The 15,352-nt window shown below is 56.3% G+C and overlaps 1 protein-coding gene across 2 annotated transcripts in view; it reads right to left on the bottom strand.

The window, feature by feature from the left end:
- Positions 1-13,198, bottom strand: part of PWWP2B (PWWP domain containing 2B) — a 58,505-nt gene extending 45,307 nt beyond the window's left edge. Inside the window, exons 1-2 of one of the 2 annotated variants that reach the window (XM_068140276.1) lie at positions 12,946-13,198; positions 1,361-3,002 (exon numbers count right to left, since the gene is read on the bottom strand). In XM_068140276.1, coding sequence (XP_067996377.1) covers positions 1,379-3,002; positions 12,946-13,091 — 1,770 coding nt within the window. In that variant the 5' untranslated portion in view covers positions 13,092-13,198 and the 3' untranslated portion in view covers positions 1,361-1,378. The remainder of the gene's footprint in view (positions 1-1,360; positions 3,003-12,945) is intronic. The other variant, XM_068140275.1, reaches the window with a different exon arrangement.
- Positions 13,199-15,352: the final 2,154 nt, after the last annotated feature.

The raw sequence follows: 15,352 nt of genomic DNA, 5'->3' as shown, positions 1-15,352 counted from the left end.
TTTATACTCCAGCTCTGGCTAACAGGAACCTGGGCCCAACCCAAATGTTCTCCTTATGATGAAGTCTTGAGCCAGAACTAAGAAGCAGCTGAAGAAGTGAGATCAAGAATGAAGCTCCAATGCTGCTACTGCATTGTACATTTTCAGCTGTTCCAGTGTCCACCTCTCCAGACACCCTCAGCACACAGGATTCAGAGTTTCATGAAATGGTTTGGGTAGGAAGGGACCCTAAAGATCATCTAGTTCCACCTGTCCTGCTATGGGCAGGGGACATGTCCCAGTAGACCAGGTTGCTCAAGCCCTTGTCCAGCCTGGCCTTGAACACCTTCCAGGGAGGGGGCACACACTGATTATCTACTCCAGCCAGGCTTACTGGGATGGAGTAACAACTCAAGCAATCAAACCCTTCAAGGTACTCAAGTGGTGAAGTGCCATGGCAGAGGCTGCATCCTTTTTGCCCCCTCAGCTGGCACAAGCAGTGATCATCACAGCCCTGCTGCTTTACAGCAGGATTAGAACTAGTGTGTCAACACACAATCCTTCCAGCACACAATCACAGAACCAGACTGCTTGGGGTGGGAAGGGACCTTTCAAGGTCATCTAGCCCAACCCTCTGCACCTAGAGCAGGTTGCTTACAGCCCCAGACAGCCTGACCTGCAATGGCTCCAGGGATGGGGCATCTCCCACCTCTCTGGGCAACCTGAGCCAGGCTCAGGGGCAAACACCAGGCTCACCACCCTCAGGGGCAAACATTTCTTCCTTCTCTCCATTCTTAATCTCCCTCTTTGAACTCAAACCATCAGCCCTTGTCCTGTCACAACAGGCCCTGCTCAGAAATCTGCCCCCAGCTTTTTTCCTTGTTCCTTTTAAGCATTGCAAGGCCACCAAAAGGTCACCCTGAAGCCTTCTTTTCTCCAGGCTGAACAACCCCAACTCTTAGCCTGGCCTCACAGCAGAGGAGCTCCAGCCCTCTTGAATTTCCATCTTTCATTCCAAAGCACCATTTCAGAATCCATTGCAGGGAACGCTGCACCCTCCTGCCGAAGCAGCTCTGGGGAGAGATGCTTCCACATTCTTCGCGTCCCCTTTAAGCACTGTGAGGCCATCAAAAGGTCTCCCTGAAGCCCTCTCTTCTCCAGGCTGAACCACCTCATCTCTCCCAGCCTGTCCCCCTAGGAGAGGCGCTCCAGGAGGTTCTCATGGAGAACCACCACCAACTAACCTGCAAGCACTGCGGCTGGACGCCTGTCAGCCGCAGCCTTCGATGGGAACGCCCAGGCGGAGAAGCGGCAGAGCGCAGATCGAAAACCCAGCAGGAGGCTGTCCCCGGGAGGCAGCAGCAGCCCAGCAAGCACTCACCTGATACCGGAGGCCAGGTTATGTCTCAAACTGCGTTAAGAGCTCTCTGATTTCCGGAGTCAGGTGCTCCACGGCCTTGGCGGCTTCCGTGATGGCTTTGCGATACATCCCCTTCTTCTTGCGGTTAAACCTCAGCTTGAAAAACTCGGAGAAGGGGGAGAGTTTGGAAACGGACAAGAAGGAGGTGGTGGGAGAACCGAACCACGACACTTTGGCCTCTCGCCACGAGGGCTCCCCGTCCTCCTTCTGGCTAAGGTTTATGTCCAGCACGCGCGCCGGCCACCACGGAAACCCGTGGATTTTACCCCAAACAACGTCCCCCACGGCCACGGTCCTGCCATCCTCCGTCACGCACTTGGCGACGCTCTGGGTGTGCAGCCTGACGGTGAGGGGCGGCACCACTTTGCGCTCGTCTTTGGAAGAGGAAGAGACGGAGGCCTCGTCGCCGGGCAGAAAGTCACACAGCTCCGGAGACATCACCTCCGAGCTAGAGGACTTGGACTCATCCAAGCTGTCGTTGCTGCAGACGGACAAGCTGGAGGAGTCCGCTTTCCTCTTGCGGTAGTTCATCAGGAAGGCCAGGTTCTCGTGCCCCTCTTTACCCTGGGGGAACCGCTTGAAGTCGTCGTCTTCCCCCGAGCTCCCCGAGGACATCTCGGCCAAGCTCCTGTCGGCGGATTCGTCGTTGTAGAAGGCGGCGGGGTCGGGGTCCCGGCTGCCCTGCAGGACGTTGATCTCGTCGATGAGTTCCGCCTTGTAGATGGAAACGCTCTGCCCGTCATGGATGCGGTGAGGCTTCAGCCGGATCTTGGGGGGCGGCGCCTCGGTGCTGGCGGCCACTGGCCGCGTCAGCTTCAGCTTGGGGATGGAAGCCAGCTGCCCGCCCGGCGACTTCTCCAGGCAGCATTTGGTTTCTCGACACCGCTCCGAGTCTCTGTCCTCCTCTTGGTCCTCCTCTCCGTTCTGCAGCACGCGCTCTGGGCAGAAGGGTTTGACGGAGCCGTGAACCCGGGAAGGGATCTTGACCACCTCTCCTTTCCCCTGCGGAGTGCTGTAGGAGATTTTGATCACCGGCGTGCGATGCACCAGCTCCCCAGAGAACTTCTCATCCTCCCTCTTCTCTCGCTTGTTCCTCTTCTCCGCGTAGTCGGAGTCGCCGTGCTTCTTCTGCTCCTTGTCCTGGATGCTCAGCCTCCTCCTGGTCTTGGCGCTCTGCCGGGGGGCACCGGCATCCTCGGGGTTCAGGGTGTTCTTGCACTTCTCGCAGAGCACCTGCCGGGGCCGCAGCCTGATGGTGCTCATGATCAGCCTGCCCGGGTCGCGGTTCCGCGACAGGCGCCGCCGCGTCCTCTTGATGGTCCGCGGCGGTGGCTGAGGCACCCACTGCTGGTACGTGTGCCGCAGCCAGAGCGGCTGGGGGAAGGGGGCTCCCTCAAAGTAGGGTGGGTAAGGGGGGAGGTTGCCTGTTGGTGGGGCAGGCAGCAGAGGGGGCACCTGCTCATCTCCCCTGCCCTTGGGGGGCTGCTGGCCGTCGGGGTGCGGCTCCGTCGCGCTCTGCGTTGCGTCCCCGCTGTCGGCGGCACCATTGGCGTGAGGATCCTCGGGCCTGGGGAGGGAGGACGGGAGGCAAAAGAGCCCAGACCTAGACAGGGCGAGAAGGACGGGGTGGGGGAGAGACAGAGTCAGAATGTTTGAAACCTCTGAGAGGGCATGTCATGAATGTTTACAAATATCTGATGGGTGGGGGGCATTTTCAGTGGTGTCCTGGGATAGGATGAGGGGCAATGGGTGCAAACTGGAACCCAGAAGGTTCCACCTCAATAGGAGGAGAAACTCGTTTGGTGTGAGGGTACTGGAGGCCTGGAGCAGGCTGCCTAGAGAAGTTGTGGAGACTTTCAAGACCATCTGGATACATTTCTGTGTGACCTGCCCTAGGTGACCTTGCTTTGGTATTGAGGGTTGGACTGGATGATCTTCAGAGGTCCCTTCCAACCCTTACCATTCTATGAAAGATGCTTCCCTGGGAAGACAGCACACAGCAAAGACACCACTTTGTTTAAAAACAAAAAAGCCCCCAGACCAAGCCAAACTAACAAACACAAACCCTACCACAGCCTCAACAGCCCAAGGACACAACTTTGTCCCTTGGTGTTCAAGACAGGGCAGGCAGTTCTGCTGCTGGAAACAACAAAACCTTAGGAAAGCTGACAGAAAATGCATGGAGAGCAAAATCCAGGGACAAGTTACTGCTGGAGAGATTCCCATTGGACTCCAGAAGAAAATGAGAACTGTTGGACTTGAGAATTATCTCCCAAGGGAAGTGGTGGAGCCCCCTCCATTGGGCAGTTTGAAGACTCAGCTTGACAGGGTGCTGGGCCAGCTCATTTCAACTCTACTGTTACCTGGAAAGGTTGGAGCAGGTGATCCTTGGGGTTCCTTCCAACCTGGCATTCCAGGATTCTACTTCCATGAACTCTGCACAATGTTTTGCTCCAAGAAGCTCCAAGTTATACCCCACATAGCAGTTTACTTGGCCAGCAGGCAGGTGAAGCCCTGAGGAGGGCTGTGATACAGATTACTGAAACCCTCTGGGAGCTCTTCAACCTTCTCTCTTCACACTGTACTTGCAGGGCTGATTTTTCAGCTTCTCACTGACAATCTGAACACCTTGACTTGGATGGATAACAGACACTTTCCAGCCAAGGTTCACCAGCACACAGCTCTGCTGCTCTGCCCCCAGGGCCCTCCATACATCACTTGATTTGTTAAAATAAGGAATGCTCCACCCACTGCAGAGCAGCAAGATTAATGATGATGGTGTAGGCCTGGTGATGCCAAGTCCCATTTCAGGCTACCGAAGCCTGGCTCTGGTATCCTGCACAGAGACTGGCAAGAGCAACTCCTCTGAAACACCAAGTCACAACCACAAGTCACATCTTTGGATTTCTGCAGCAGAATTCATGCCCTTGGCCTGACATTAGAAATATGAAGCTAACAAAGCACTTGCACAAGTATTTGCCCTGGAATGCTGACTGGGAATGGGCCATGCCCTGTCTTGGCTTTCCAGAGATCCTTCTGCAGAGAGGACACCACCAGTACAGTGCTTCAGCTTTTATAATGATCACAAAAGGCTGTGGAGAGGAGCATGGAAAACAGAGGGGATGAAAAACAGTTGCCAACTAAACGTCAGCTTTAGTTCAGGATGCTGCATCCTCCTCCTCACCAGCCATCCTCCTCCTCCCAGCCACTAGCCACAGACTGCTTTGGGTGGGAAGGGACCTTTCCAGGTCATCCAGTCCAACCCCCTGCAACTAGAGCAGGTTGCTCACAGCCCCAAACAACCTGATCTGCATTGGTTCCAAGGATAGGACATCTCCCACCTCTCTGGGCAACCTGGGCCAGGCTCTCATCACCCTCAGGGTCAAACATTTCTCCTTTCTTTCCACTCTAAATCTCCCTCTGAGTTTAAAAATGGGATCATTGTTGTGGCCTCTCCTGGACCTGCTCCAACTTGTACTCAGATTCTTGGTGGTGCTACCAGAAGGAGGAGTTTGGCAATCATCATGCAGAAGGGCACCAAAGAGAAGCTGAAGGCACCCACACAAGCCCCTTATCAAAAGAAACACAAAGCCACTATAGCATGGGCTTGCTGATGGCTTGCTCACTGCAGCAGGGTTGGACTAGATGACCTTTGGAGGTCCCTTCCAACCCAAACCATTCTATGGAGTGAATCCTTCTTCCTCCACACAAGCACCCACACTCTTCACACCTACCTCACTCTGCCTTCAGGCCACAAAGCTTTGCTGGGGGAAAGACCCTGAAAACATCACCTGCCCTCACCAGGAGCAGGGGAGAAGATGTCTCCTTCCCAGGAACACCTGCAGAAACCAGCATCACCAGAAGCTGATGAGCCATGCAAGAACAGAGACAAGAGCAGGCCTTCCCCTGCTCTGGAACAAAACAAACCACTCAGTTACCTGGACTCTGTATAGTCTCTTCCCATCATCAGAGGGCAAGAGAGCAAGAACTTGCTGGTTAGATGACAGGTAGGTTGAACTGGGAAGCTCCCAGTTTGAATCCTAGTGAGCCAAGAGGCTTAAGCCACTGAAAGTGCCCAATCTGGAACAGAGTGGGTTTGTTCCAAGAGGTTTCTTAAGTAGAGACAACTGGGATTGTAGGTGCCCTTCAAATGACATCCAAGGAAGCAGGCACAGTTTGTGCAGCCAGGGATGTCAGCACCATCCATAAAACAACTGGAAGCAGCCTCCCTTCCAAAACTCAGGCTATAAATTTGGGTTCTTCATGCAATGAAACTATGATTTAGTCACACCAGAAACCCCACCAGTCTTCTGCTCCTCACGTGGACACCAGCCCAGCTCCCTCTGCTCCTGCAGGCAAGGACAGGTTACAGAAACACAGAATGGGTTGGAAGGGACCTCCAAAGCTCATCTAGTCCACCTGCCCTGCATTCAGCAGGGACAGCCAGCACTAGATCAGGATGCTCAGAGCCTTGTCGAGCCTGACCGTCAGTATCTCCAGGGAAGAGGCTTCAACTGCCTCCCTGGGCAGCCTGTTCCAGTGTTCCACCACCCTCATGGTAAAGAGCTTCTTCCTAACACCCAATCCAAATCTGCCCTTCTCTGACTTCAAACCATTGCCCCTTGTCCTATCACTGCAGGCCTTTGTAAACAGTCCCTCTGCAGCCTTCTTGTAGCCCCTTTCTGGAAGGCTGCTGTTAGGTCTCCTTGGAGCCTTCTTCTCTCCAGGCTGAACAACCCCAGCTCCCTCAGCCTGTCCTTGTAACAAAGGTGCTCCAGCCTCCTGATCATTTTGGTGGCACTCCTCTGGATCCTCTCCATCAGGTCCATGTCCTTCCTGTGTTGAGGGCTCCAGAGTTGGATGCAGTACTCCAGGTGAGGTCTCAGCAGAGCAGGGGCAGAATCACCTCTCTCCATCTGCTGGCCACACTGCTTTTGATGCAGCTTAGGAAGACACTCAGCTTCTGGGCTGCAAGTGCCCATTGCTGGCTCATGTCCAGCTTCTCAGCTACCAGGACCCCCTACCTGGCTCCAAGCAGGCAGGTCCATCAATTCTACCCCTTCCCAAGGATCTGACACATCATGGAGCTTCTTGCATGGCAGAAGTGAAGCACTGACAGGTTAACTTCACAGGATGGTTTACATCTGTAAAGTTCAGGTGACAGGACATCATGACCTGCTGAGGTTTGAGCAGTTCCACTTCACCACAAGAATGTGCTCCTGCACACCCTGGCCTCATGAAGTGTGGGCCAATGCCCTCCAAAATGAGCCCACTAGGGCAAGGAGTGAGCCTCTGTTCAGGTACCTGCCACCACATGGCCCTGGACTAAGGCTCGCTTGAACCTCATGACAGCTCCTGACAGTCACTTCAGAGAAGTGGCTGTGAAGCCATCTGAACCAGAAGCCTCTCAGATTGGGGTCCTGCCAGCTCAGACTGAGGACAAACATCCAGGGAAAAAGCCCCAGACAATGAGGAAGAGCCCCAGAGCAGGGACCCAGATCCAGCCATCACCCTGTGCTGGGGCAACAGTTCAGCAGCTCTTCAGTCTAAAGATGAATCAGGGACCAATGGTCCAAGAGGAGGAGGTTCTTCACCATGAGAGTGGTGAAGCCCTGGAATGGGTTGTCCAGGGAGGTAGCTGAGGCCCTGTCCCTGGAGGTGTTTAAGACCAGGCTGGCTGAGGCTCTGGCCAGCCTGATCTAGTGTGGGGTGTCCCTGCCCACGGCAGGGGGGTTGGAACTAGATGATCCTTGTTGTCCCTTCCAACCCTGAATGATACTATGATACTATGAAGAGCAGTCCAGAGTAAGCCACAAAAATCATCTGAAGGCTGGAAGCCCTCTGCTGTGAGGCCAGGCTAGGAGACTTGGGGCTGTCCAGCCTGGAGAAGAGAAGGCTCCAGGGAGACCTTCTGGCAGCCTTGCAGTGCTTAAAGGGGATGAGAAAAATGCTGGGGACAGACTTTTGAGCAGGGCCTGTTGTGATAGGACAAGAGGTGATGGTTTGAAATCAAAGAGGGAGATTCAGAATAGAGAGAAGGAAGAAATGTTGTGACCCTGAGGGTGGTGAAAGCCTGGCTCAGGTTGCCCAGAGAGGTGGCAGATGCCCCATCCCTGGAACCATTGCAGGTCAGGCTGTCTGGGGCTGTGAGCAACCTGCTCTAGTTGCAGATGTCCCTGCTGCCTGCAGAGGGGTTGGACTAGATGACCTTTATTGGTCCTTTCCAACCCAAACCAGTCTGTGATGCTATAAAAAACACCACCTGCCCTGTCTGAGGGATTACACCACGGCCAGGCTGAACAACAAAGCAGCTTAAGGCTCATTTCCCATGGCAGCAGCTTCCACACAGCCAGGTAGAGGCTTTGTCAGGGAGGGCCATGGCCATACAGAGACAGATGAGCTCCACAAATCCTGCTGTAGCACAACTAGGATGCTCCTACACTGATGCTGGTGGCTCAGCACTGCATGCTTCATCCCACCATGGCACCCAGCAGCACCAGGCAGAGCTCTGCTCCACACAGCCACAGCTCAGGGTGCTACAGGAGACACAGCTGGGGTGTTGACCTGAGGAGAGAATAGGTCTTGTGAGAAACCTGGGGTTGTTCAGCTGGAGAAGAGAAGCCTGATGAGAGACCCTCTGGCTCTACAACTCCCTGAAAGGAAGTGGGAGACAGGTGGGGGTTGGTCTCTTCTCCCAAGGAACAAGCAACAGGGCAAGAGGAGAAGGCCTCAAGCTGCCCCATGTGAGGTTCAAGTTGGACATGAGGAACAATTGCTCCCCTTGAGGGTTGTCAAGGCCTGGTCCAGGCTGCCCAGGGCAGTGGTAGAGTCCCCATCCTTGGAAGGGTTTCAAAGCCATGGAGATGTGGTGCTGAGGGACATGGCTTGGTGGTGAGCTGGCAGTGCTAGGATAACACTTGGACTTGATGCTCTTAAAGGTCTTTATCAGCCTAAACAACTTTGTGATTCTGTGACTGGATGTCTGAGACCCTCCTGGCTGGTTCTGAGCTTGGGACCCCATAGTGCAGGGTCTCACAGCACCCCTGCCTCACACCACAGCCAGGTGATGGACACACTCACTCCTGAGGGACCTCTAGTTCTTTCCTTTGATCTGGAAGCATCTCCTTAGGCCAAGAAACAAGCTGTACTGAGGAGCCATCCCTTCTCCAGTCTGGGCAGAGGTAAGAAGGGTTCTGAGGCCCTGCCCACCTCCCCACAAGACTCTGCACCTTGGTCCTACTTGTCAGGCACAGAGGGAAGGAAAGCAGCTCCTGAGAAGCCACACACAGATCTCTCTTACCACCCAAGGCTGCCTTTGGCTTCTCTGTCCCTCCACACTGCATGTTCCTGGCAGGGATGCACCAACAGACTGAGCTGCCTCAGGCTCCTCCAGCCCTGGTTCCCAGCAGGGCTAGAGGACTTCCCACCACCAGCCAGGAGAGATGAAGTCCTACCTTTGGAAAGCGTAAGCCAGCAGCCGCCCCCTCAGCAGCCCGCAGCCGCCTTCCACGTGGGCACAGCTCCTCCTCAGAGGATCCTGCTCCAGAGCCTTTCCACCCACTGCACAACAGGACATGTTCCATCAGGCACACCTGGCTTTCCAGGAGAAGCTCTTTCACCACAAGCAGAAATACCCATCTCAGGAGCTCTTCCCATGCTGGCACACATCTGAATGCAGTTGATGTAGTTCTACTACCTACCTGCTTGACCCAAATCCAGCCAAGGTGAGGGGGCCTGAGCTTGGGAGTTCAGGGCATAGGCACACGTGCAAGGATCACAAGCAACAGGAGATACTGCAGGGTATGAGCTCATCCTGCTTGCAACCCCTGAATCCCAGCATGGTGAGGTTGGAAGGGACCTCTGGAGATCATCCAGTCCAACATACCCCTGCTAAAGCAGGGGCACCCACAGCAGCTTGCCCAGGAACACAGTGACCAGGTGGGGTTGGAATCTCTCCAGAGAAGGAGACTCCACAACCTCCCTGGGCAGCCTGCTCCAGGGCTCCAGCACCCTCACACCAAACAAGTTTCTTCTCCTGTTCAGATGGAACTTCCTGGGTTCCAGTCTGTGCCCACTGGCCCTTGTCCTGTTGCTGGGCACCAGTGAGAAGGGTCTGTCTCCATCCTCCTGGCCCCCTCCCCCCTTTACATACTACAGACTCATCCTCCAGGCCATGCCAACCCCTGTTTGAAAAAAACCACAAAGCCACCAGACAGGCTTGCCCTCTTTTGGGGCCCTCCTCTCTTTTTGCACAGGTAAAACAATGCCAGCTGCTCTTCTCCTGCCAGTCCTGCCCCTCTCTAGCAGGGTAGCATCACCCACATGGCACTGCCAACTGCCCAGGAGGTACTGGCAGAGCAAGCAGGAACCAGGCACAGGCCAGCAAGACCTTGCTTCATCAATGGGGCAGCAGGGAGGAGCAGGGCAAACACCTCTGCCACATATAGGCTCGAGGTGAGGAGAAGGTTCTTCCCTGAGAGAGTTGTTGGCCCTTGGAGTGTGCTGCCCAGGGAGGTGGTGGAGTCACCATCCCTGGAGGTGTTCAAGAGGGGACTGAACATGGCACTTGGTGCCATGCTCTAGTAGTCATGAGGTTTTGGGTGACAGGTTGGACTTGATGATCTTTGAGGTCTTTTCCAACCCTATTGATTCTATGATTCTATATCTGTTACGGAGCCTTGGAAGCTCAGCAGCAAGCTGACAAATCCCTGCAGCCTCTGGGGCACATCTCAACCTTCACCTTCCAATGCCAAGCAGACTGCCCCCTGGGCTTTGCTGTCACACTGAAGAGCAAGAGGCCTTCTCTCCACCACATCCCAAACATGCAGTGGAGGAGGTGCTTCCAGCATGCTCTCCACGCTCGTCTGAAGTCACCATGGTCCACCAGGAGCCAGGCCCTCCCCTCATGCACAGCGCTGTCCTCCTGCTGGTTGGCTACATCACACACAGAATCACTGAATGTCAGGAGCTGGCAGGGACCTTGAAAGCTCATCCAGTCCAAACCCCCTGCCAGAGCAGGACCACCTACACCAGATCACACAGGAACACATCCAGGTGGCTTTTGACTATCTCCATAGAGGGAGACTCCACAAGCCCCTGGGCAGCCTGCTCCAGTGTTCTCTCACCCTCACAGTGAAGAAAATTTTCCTCATGTTTCCATGGTACTTCCTATGCCTCAACTTCCACCCACTGCCCCTTGTCCTGTCATTGGGTATCACTGAGCAGAGCCTGGCTCCATCCCCTCGGCACTACGTGTCACAGGCTTGGTCATCTCCTTCCCTGGAGAGCTTCCAAACCTATCTGGACCTCGTGATCCTGGACAAACTGCTGTGGGTGCCCCTGCCTTAGCAGGGGGGTTGGACTGGCTGAGCTCCAGAGGCCCCTTCCAACCCTCACCATGCTGGGACTCTGTGATGACAGGCCAGCCAACACTCAGGAACCACCACGGATGAGACACAGCCCCTGCAGTGGAAGCCACGACATCTACCCAGGACTTCTGGAGAGTCAGCTGAATGTGCTCCTGCTCCAGCATGGCCCTGAAACTGTGACAGAAATGCAGTGCCAGGTGGCCCCCAGCACTGCTTTTCCTCCCATGTCTACCTGCAGCAGTGCCCCCATACCAGTGACTCACTCACAGGCTCCTGTGAAGGCAACTGGAGGCAACAGCAAAAAACCCTTCTCTCTGTAACCTTGGGAATAGCTGATCCCATCTGAAGGTCACCTTTCACCTCAGACAAGTCTGATCCCTAGAGATGACAACTACAGGGGTGTTGAGAAGAGATGGGGAAGCTGTGCTACACATCAGCAAGCTCCTTTCCTTCTGCCTTCCCCACTCCACTTTGGGTCAGACAGGAGGATGCTGCTCCAACATCCCTACCACAGCCGCAGGCAGCCCCCAGCCAACCCACAGGGTCTCCTAGCTCATGGGACAGCAGCAGAACAAGCACCAGCACTCAGAGCCAATTCTACTGCTGGTGCTCACAGGCTGCCTGCTGCCCTCCCCCCTCAGCAGAGATCAGACCACAGGAGCTATGGCTGGGTCAGCACCAGAAGCACCTGAAAGCCTGGGAGGCAACACCTGTCTGGTCCTTTTTGGCTCCAGTGGGGGCAGAGGAGGCAAAAAGAACAACAGCAGAATAAAAAACAATTCTAGAGCAAAGTTAGGGAAAGAAAAAAAACCAAGGTTAAAAAAGTGCACGTTGTCAGTACAGGGAAGACAACTGGAGAGTGAAGCCAGCAGGAGCTGGCTCTGGGAAGGGAGGGAAAAGCTGCCCACCTCTCAGTGCTTCGGCTGGAACCAGACACCAGGCAGGGTTTACAGGCTCCTAATGGAGTCAGATGCCTGAATACTGCTGCAAATCTGGCTCCAATTTCCTGAGATAGCCACATCAAACTAAACAAACTGCAGGAATGAAGTTCAGGAGCCTCGCTTTGTAGGTCTGCCATGAACTGCTGAGGTGAAGCTGGCTGTGTCCCCCCAGCACTGACCTGAGCAGGCAGTAGCTGCCCCTTCCTCTCCTGAGCCTGGCACCCTGGGGAGCCCTGCAACCACCAGGGCATCGAAAATGGTTTGAAAAGTTGGTGCTGTTTCGAAACAAGGCATCTGCTGAGCGCTTCCCCAGCCTGCAGCCCAGGCCCTCGATGCATGCTGTTAGGAAAAGGCCTCTCTGCACCTCAGAGGAGACCATGACCTCTCCGGAGCAGGGTGACACCACACGGGGACAGGACCAGGGCCTCTGCGGCTGCCAGAGCAAACCCTTAAACCAGGCAGGAGATCCTCCAAGATCCTCTGGAAGCCACGGCCCGAAGTGGCAGAGCCGTGGAGCCTGGGCTGCACGGAGGGGAGAGGGGGTCACAAGGGGATGGGGACCCCCAGGAGGCTTCAGAGAGGGAAGAAAGAGGAAAGGACTGCAGCCCCCTCCCCAAGGCGGCCCGGCCAGGTGGGGGCTGCGGCAGCGCAAGGTCGGCGGAGGGGAGCGGGCAGCGCACACAGCTCGGGCAGCGCACACAGCTCGGGCAGCTCGGGCAGCGCACACAGCTCGGGCAGCGCGGGCAGCGCACACAGCTCGGGCAGCGCGGGCAGCTCGGGCAGCGCACACAGCTCGGGCAGCTCGGATAGCTCGGGCAGAGCGGGCAGCTCCGGCACCCGGCCGGGCCGCGGCGCTGCGGGGTCGGGAGCGAGTGGCTGGGGGGGAGGGGGGCAGCGAGGGGCAGGGACAACCTCACCCCGAGCCGGCTGCGGGGGCAGCGGCTGGCCCCACCGCCTGCCCCCGGAGAGCCGCAGCGGCACGGCACAGCCTCGCCGGTCATCGCGGACGGGCCGGCGGGGCGCCGGCGTTACCCTGCGTGCCGGCGGAAGCGGGACGGTACCGGCACCGCCACCCCCCACCCCGGGCCAGGCCCCGCGCCCCGGGGCCGCTTTGTTCCCTTAGGGCCATGCCAAGCGAACAAAGGGGCTGGCAGCGGGGGGCAGCGCGGAGGCTCCCCCCAACCCCACCCCCCCGGTTCCAGCTGTCCCCCTGCCCTTCCTCCCTCCTGCGCCGTACTTCTTGGTGCAGTCCAGCAGGACGCCGGTAAAGCGGCGCTCCCCGCAGCTCAGAGTCACCACCAGCGTGTCGTTCACCATCTGCTCCACCAGCACCGGCAACCACGCTCCCACCCGCGGCGACGGATCCTCCGCCTCCTCCGCCATGCTGCTGCTGCTGCCCGCCGCGGCCGCTGGGGCCGGGCCGGGGCCGGGGCCGCGCTGTGCGATGACCTCACGCTGCGGGCGCTCCCGCCGCTGACATACGACGTGACGTCACAGCGCCGCACGGGGGCTGCCGCGCACGTGCGACGGGGAGGGGCCAAGAGGGGAAGGGGTGGGGGCAGGGGCGGAGCTGGGAGACGTCCCGCCCCTTAGCCACTCCCCTTCCCCTCTTGGCCCCGTACACCCCCTGGTGGCTACGGTTGTCTCTGCACCCCATCATGGTGGGGTCGGAAGGGACCTCCTCATCCTCAGGTGGAACCTCCTGGGTTCCAGTTTGTGCCCGCTGTCCCTTGCCCTGTCACTGGGCACCTCTGACAAGAGTCTGGCCACATCCTCTTACACCCCAGAAGTCCTTTACCCCTTGCTGACCACTGGTCAGATCCCCTCTCAGGCTGCTCTTCCCCAGGCTCAACAGCCCCAGGGCTCTCAGCCCTTCCTCCTCGCAGAGATGCTCCAGGCCACTCGGCATCTTTGGAGCCTCCCCTGGAGACTCTTCCAGTAGTTTTGTGTATCTTGAACTGGGGAGCTGAGAACTGGACCTAGGACTCCAACTACAGCCTCACTAGGGCAGACTAAAGGGAGAGGAGAACCTCTCTTGACCGGCTGGCCACACTCTTCTTCGTGCACTGGAATTCTCATATCTGGTTGCATCTCTAAACAGTAATGAGCACCACTAGCAAAGTTGGGGCCTCAATGTCCACGTGGGGCTGTAATCTCTCCAGAGCAGACTCCACAGCCTCTCTGGGCAGCTTGCTCCAGGACTCCATCACCCTCACACCAAAGAAGTTTCTTTTCATATGGAGAAAACAATCAAGAGGTCATATCCTCCTGTGGCCCTGAGGAGGAGGGACAGGAGACATGGCACTTAGAGGACCTCTGACAGATAGCCAAATAGCTCTTTCAGGGCTTTGTTCCTAGAGATGGTACTTGCTTAACAGCCCCATTTATGGAGGGAAGGGCAGAGAGGCCACTGCTGGCAGTGCTCTGGGACAGTCCCTCCTTGCTGTGCCATCTAGCTGTGGCAGGAGGGCTGGGGTGTGGGGGGATCGCTGGACTGCAGTCATGGAAACTCATTAAACCCAGACTCTGAATGTAGCTTGGGCGAGGTGCAGACAATTTTGCAACACACAAACGAACCAGTGCAGAGTTAGCAGCATGGACAGTGAGCAGGCTTCACCAACACACATCTTCTGGAACCTCATCACAGGTGGATGAAGTCCATGTCACTCTACAGGACCCATTCAGAAGTGTAGCAGACCCAAGGCAGGTGCTCTGATTCTCCTGTCAGTGTGGTGGGACTGGCTGGGTGACCCTCATTAGTGACCCTGGTGAGATGAGGAAGGTTAAGATGTGTAATTCTGGGTGGCAGAGCCAGTGAGGTGGGCACACAGCCCTGGGGCTGCCCTCTGCCAGCCAGCCCTGCCAGCTCTAACACATCTCACCAATGAAGGACCTCTGCTTTGCAGGATCTGATGGGCTACCAAATTCCTGAGGGCACTAATTAAGGGAAGACCTCCTGAGTAGCACCAAAACTCTCTGATTGAATTGGGAAACCAAAGGGCGGATTGCTGGGGGAAACAGCCACGGCAACCAAGGCCATGCTGAGCAGCTGCCATGTGCCACCTCATGAGAGCTCCTCCTGGAGCACCAGGAGCCCACAGCATGGGACAGAGTCCACTCCTAAATGCCAGGCTGCTGCTGTCATCCATGACTCCTACACGCACCCTGAGGAGTGAGCTCCACGCTGGGACCACGCAGCTGGCACCAAGCTGTGCACAACATACTGGAGCAGGAGGGAGCCAGGTGACTGTAGAACACAGTCACCATTTCCTGGCACAGGGACAGAGGCTCTGCCTTCTGTCTGACTCAGCTGCCCTGTTAGGTGTGGCAGGGAGGCTGTGCTCTCATCAGGTCACTGCGGGTTTGAGGCCAGAAGATGCTTCAGATAAAATGAGAGCTTCTTTATTCCAAAAGTAGGCAAAGAGTGGAATGAAGAAGTGAGAAAGGAGAGGTGTGTGGTCAGAGAAGCTGCATGAGGTCATGGAATCATGGAATGAAGAAGTGAAAAAGGAGAGGTGTGTGTTCAGAGAAGCTGCATGAGGTCATGGAATCATGGAATGAAGAAGGGAAAAAGGAGAGGTGTGTGGTCAGAGAAGCTGCATGAGGTCATGGAATAGGGTCACCTCCTACCAGATCAGCTTGAT

This window comes from Melanerpes formicivorus, unplaced genomic scaffold (assembly GCF_026170545.1).
Source record: "Melanerpes formicivorus ecotype bairdi unplaced genomic scaffold, bMelFor1.0.p_v2 SCAF_6, whole genome shotgun sequence".
Classification (NCBI taxonomy): Eukaryota; Metazoa; Chordata; class Aves; order Piciformes; family Picidae; genus Melanerpes; species Melanerpes formicivorus.
This window is presented reverse-complemented; position numbering and strand designations above follow the sequence as displayed.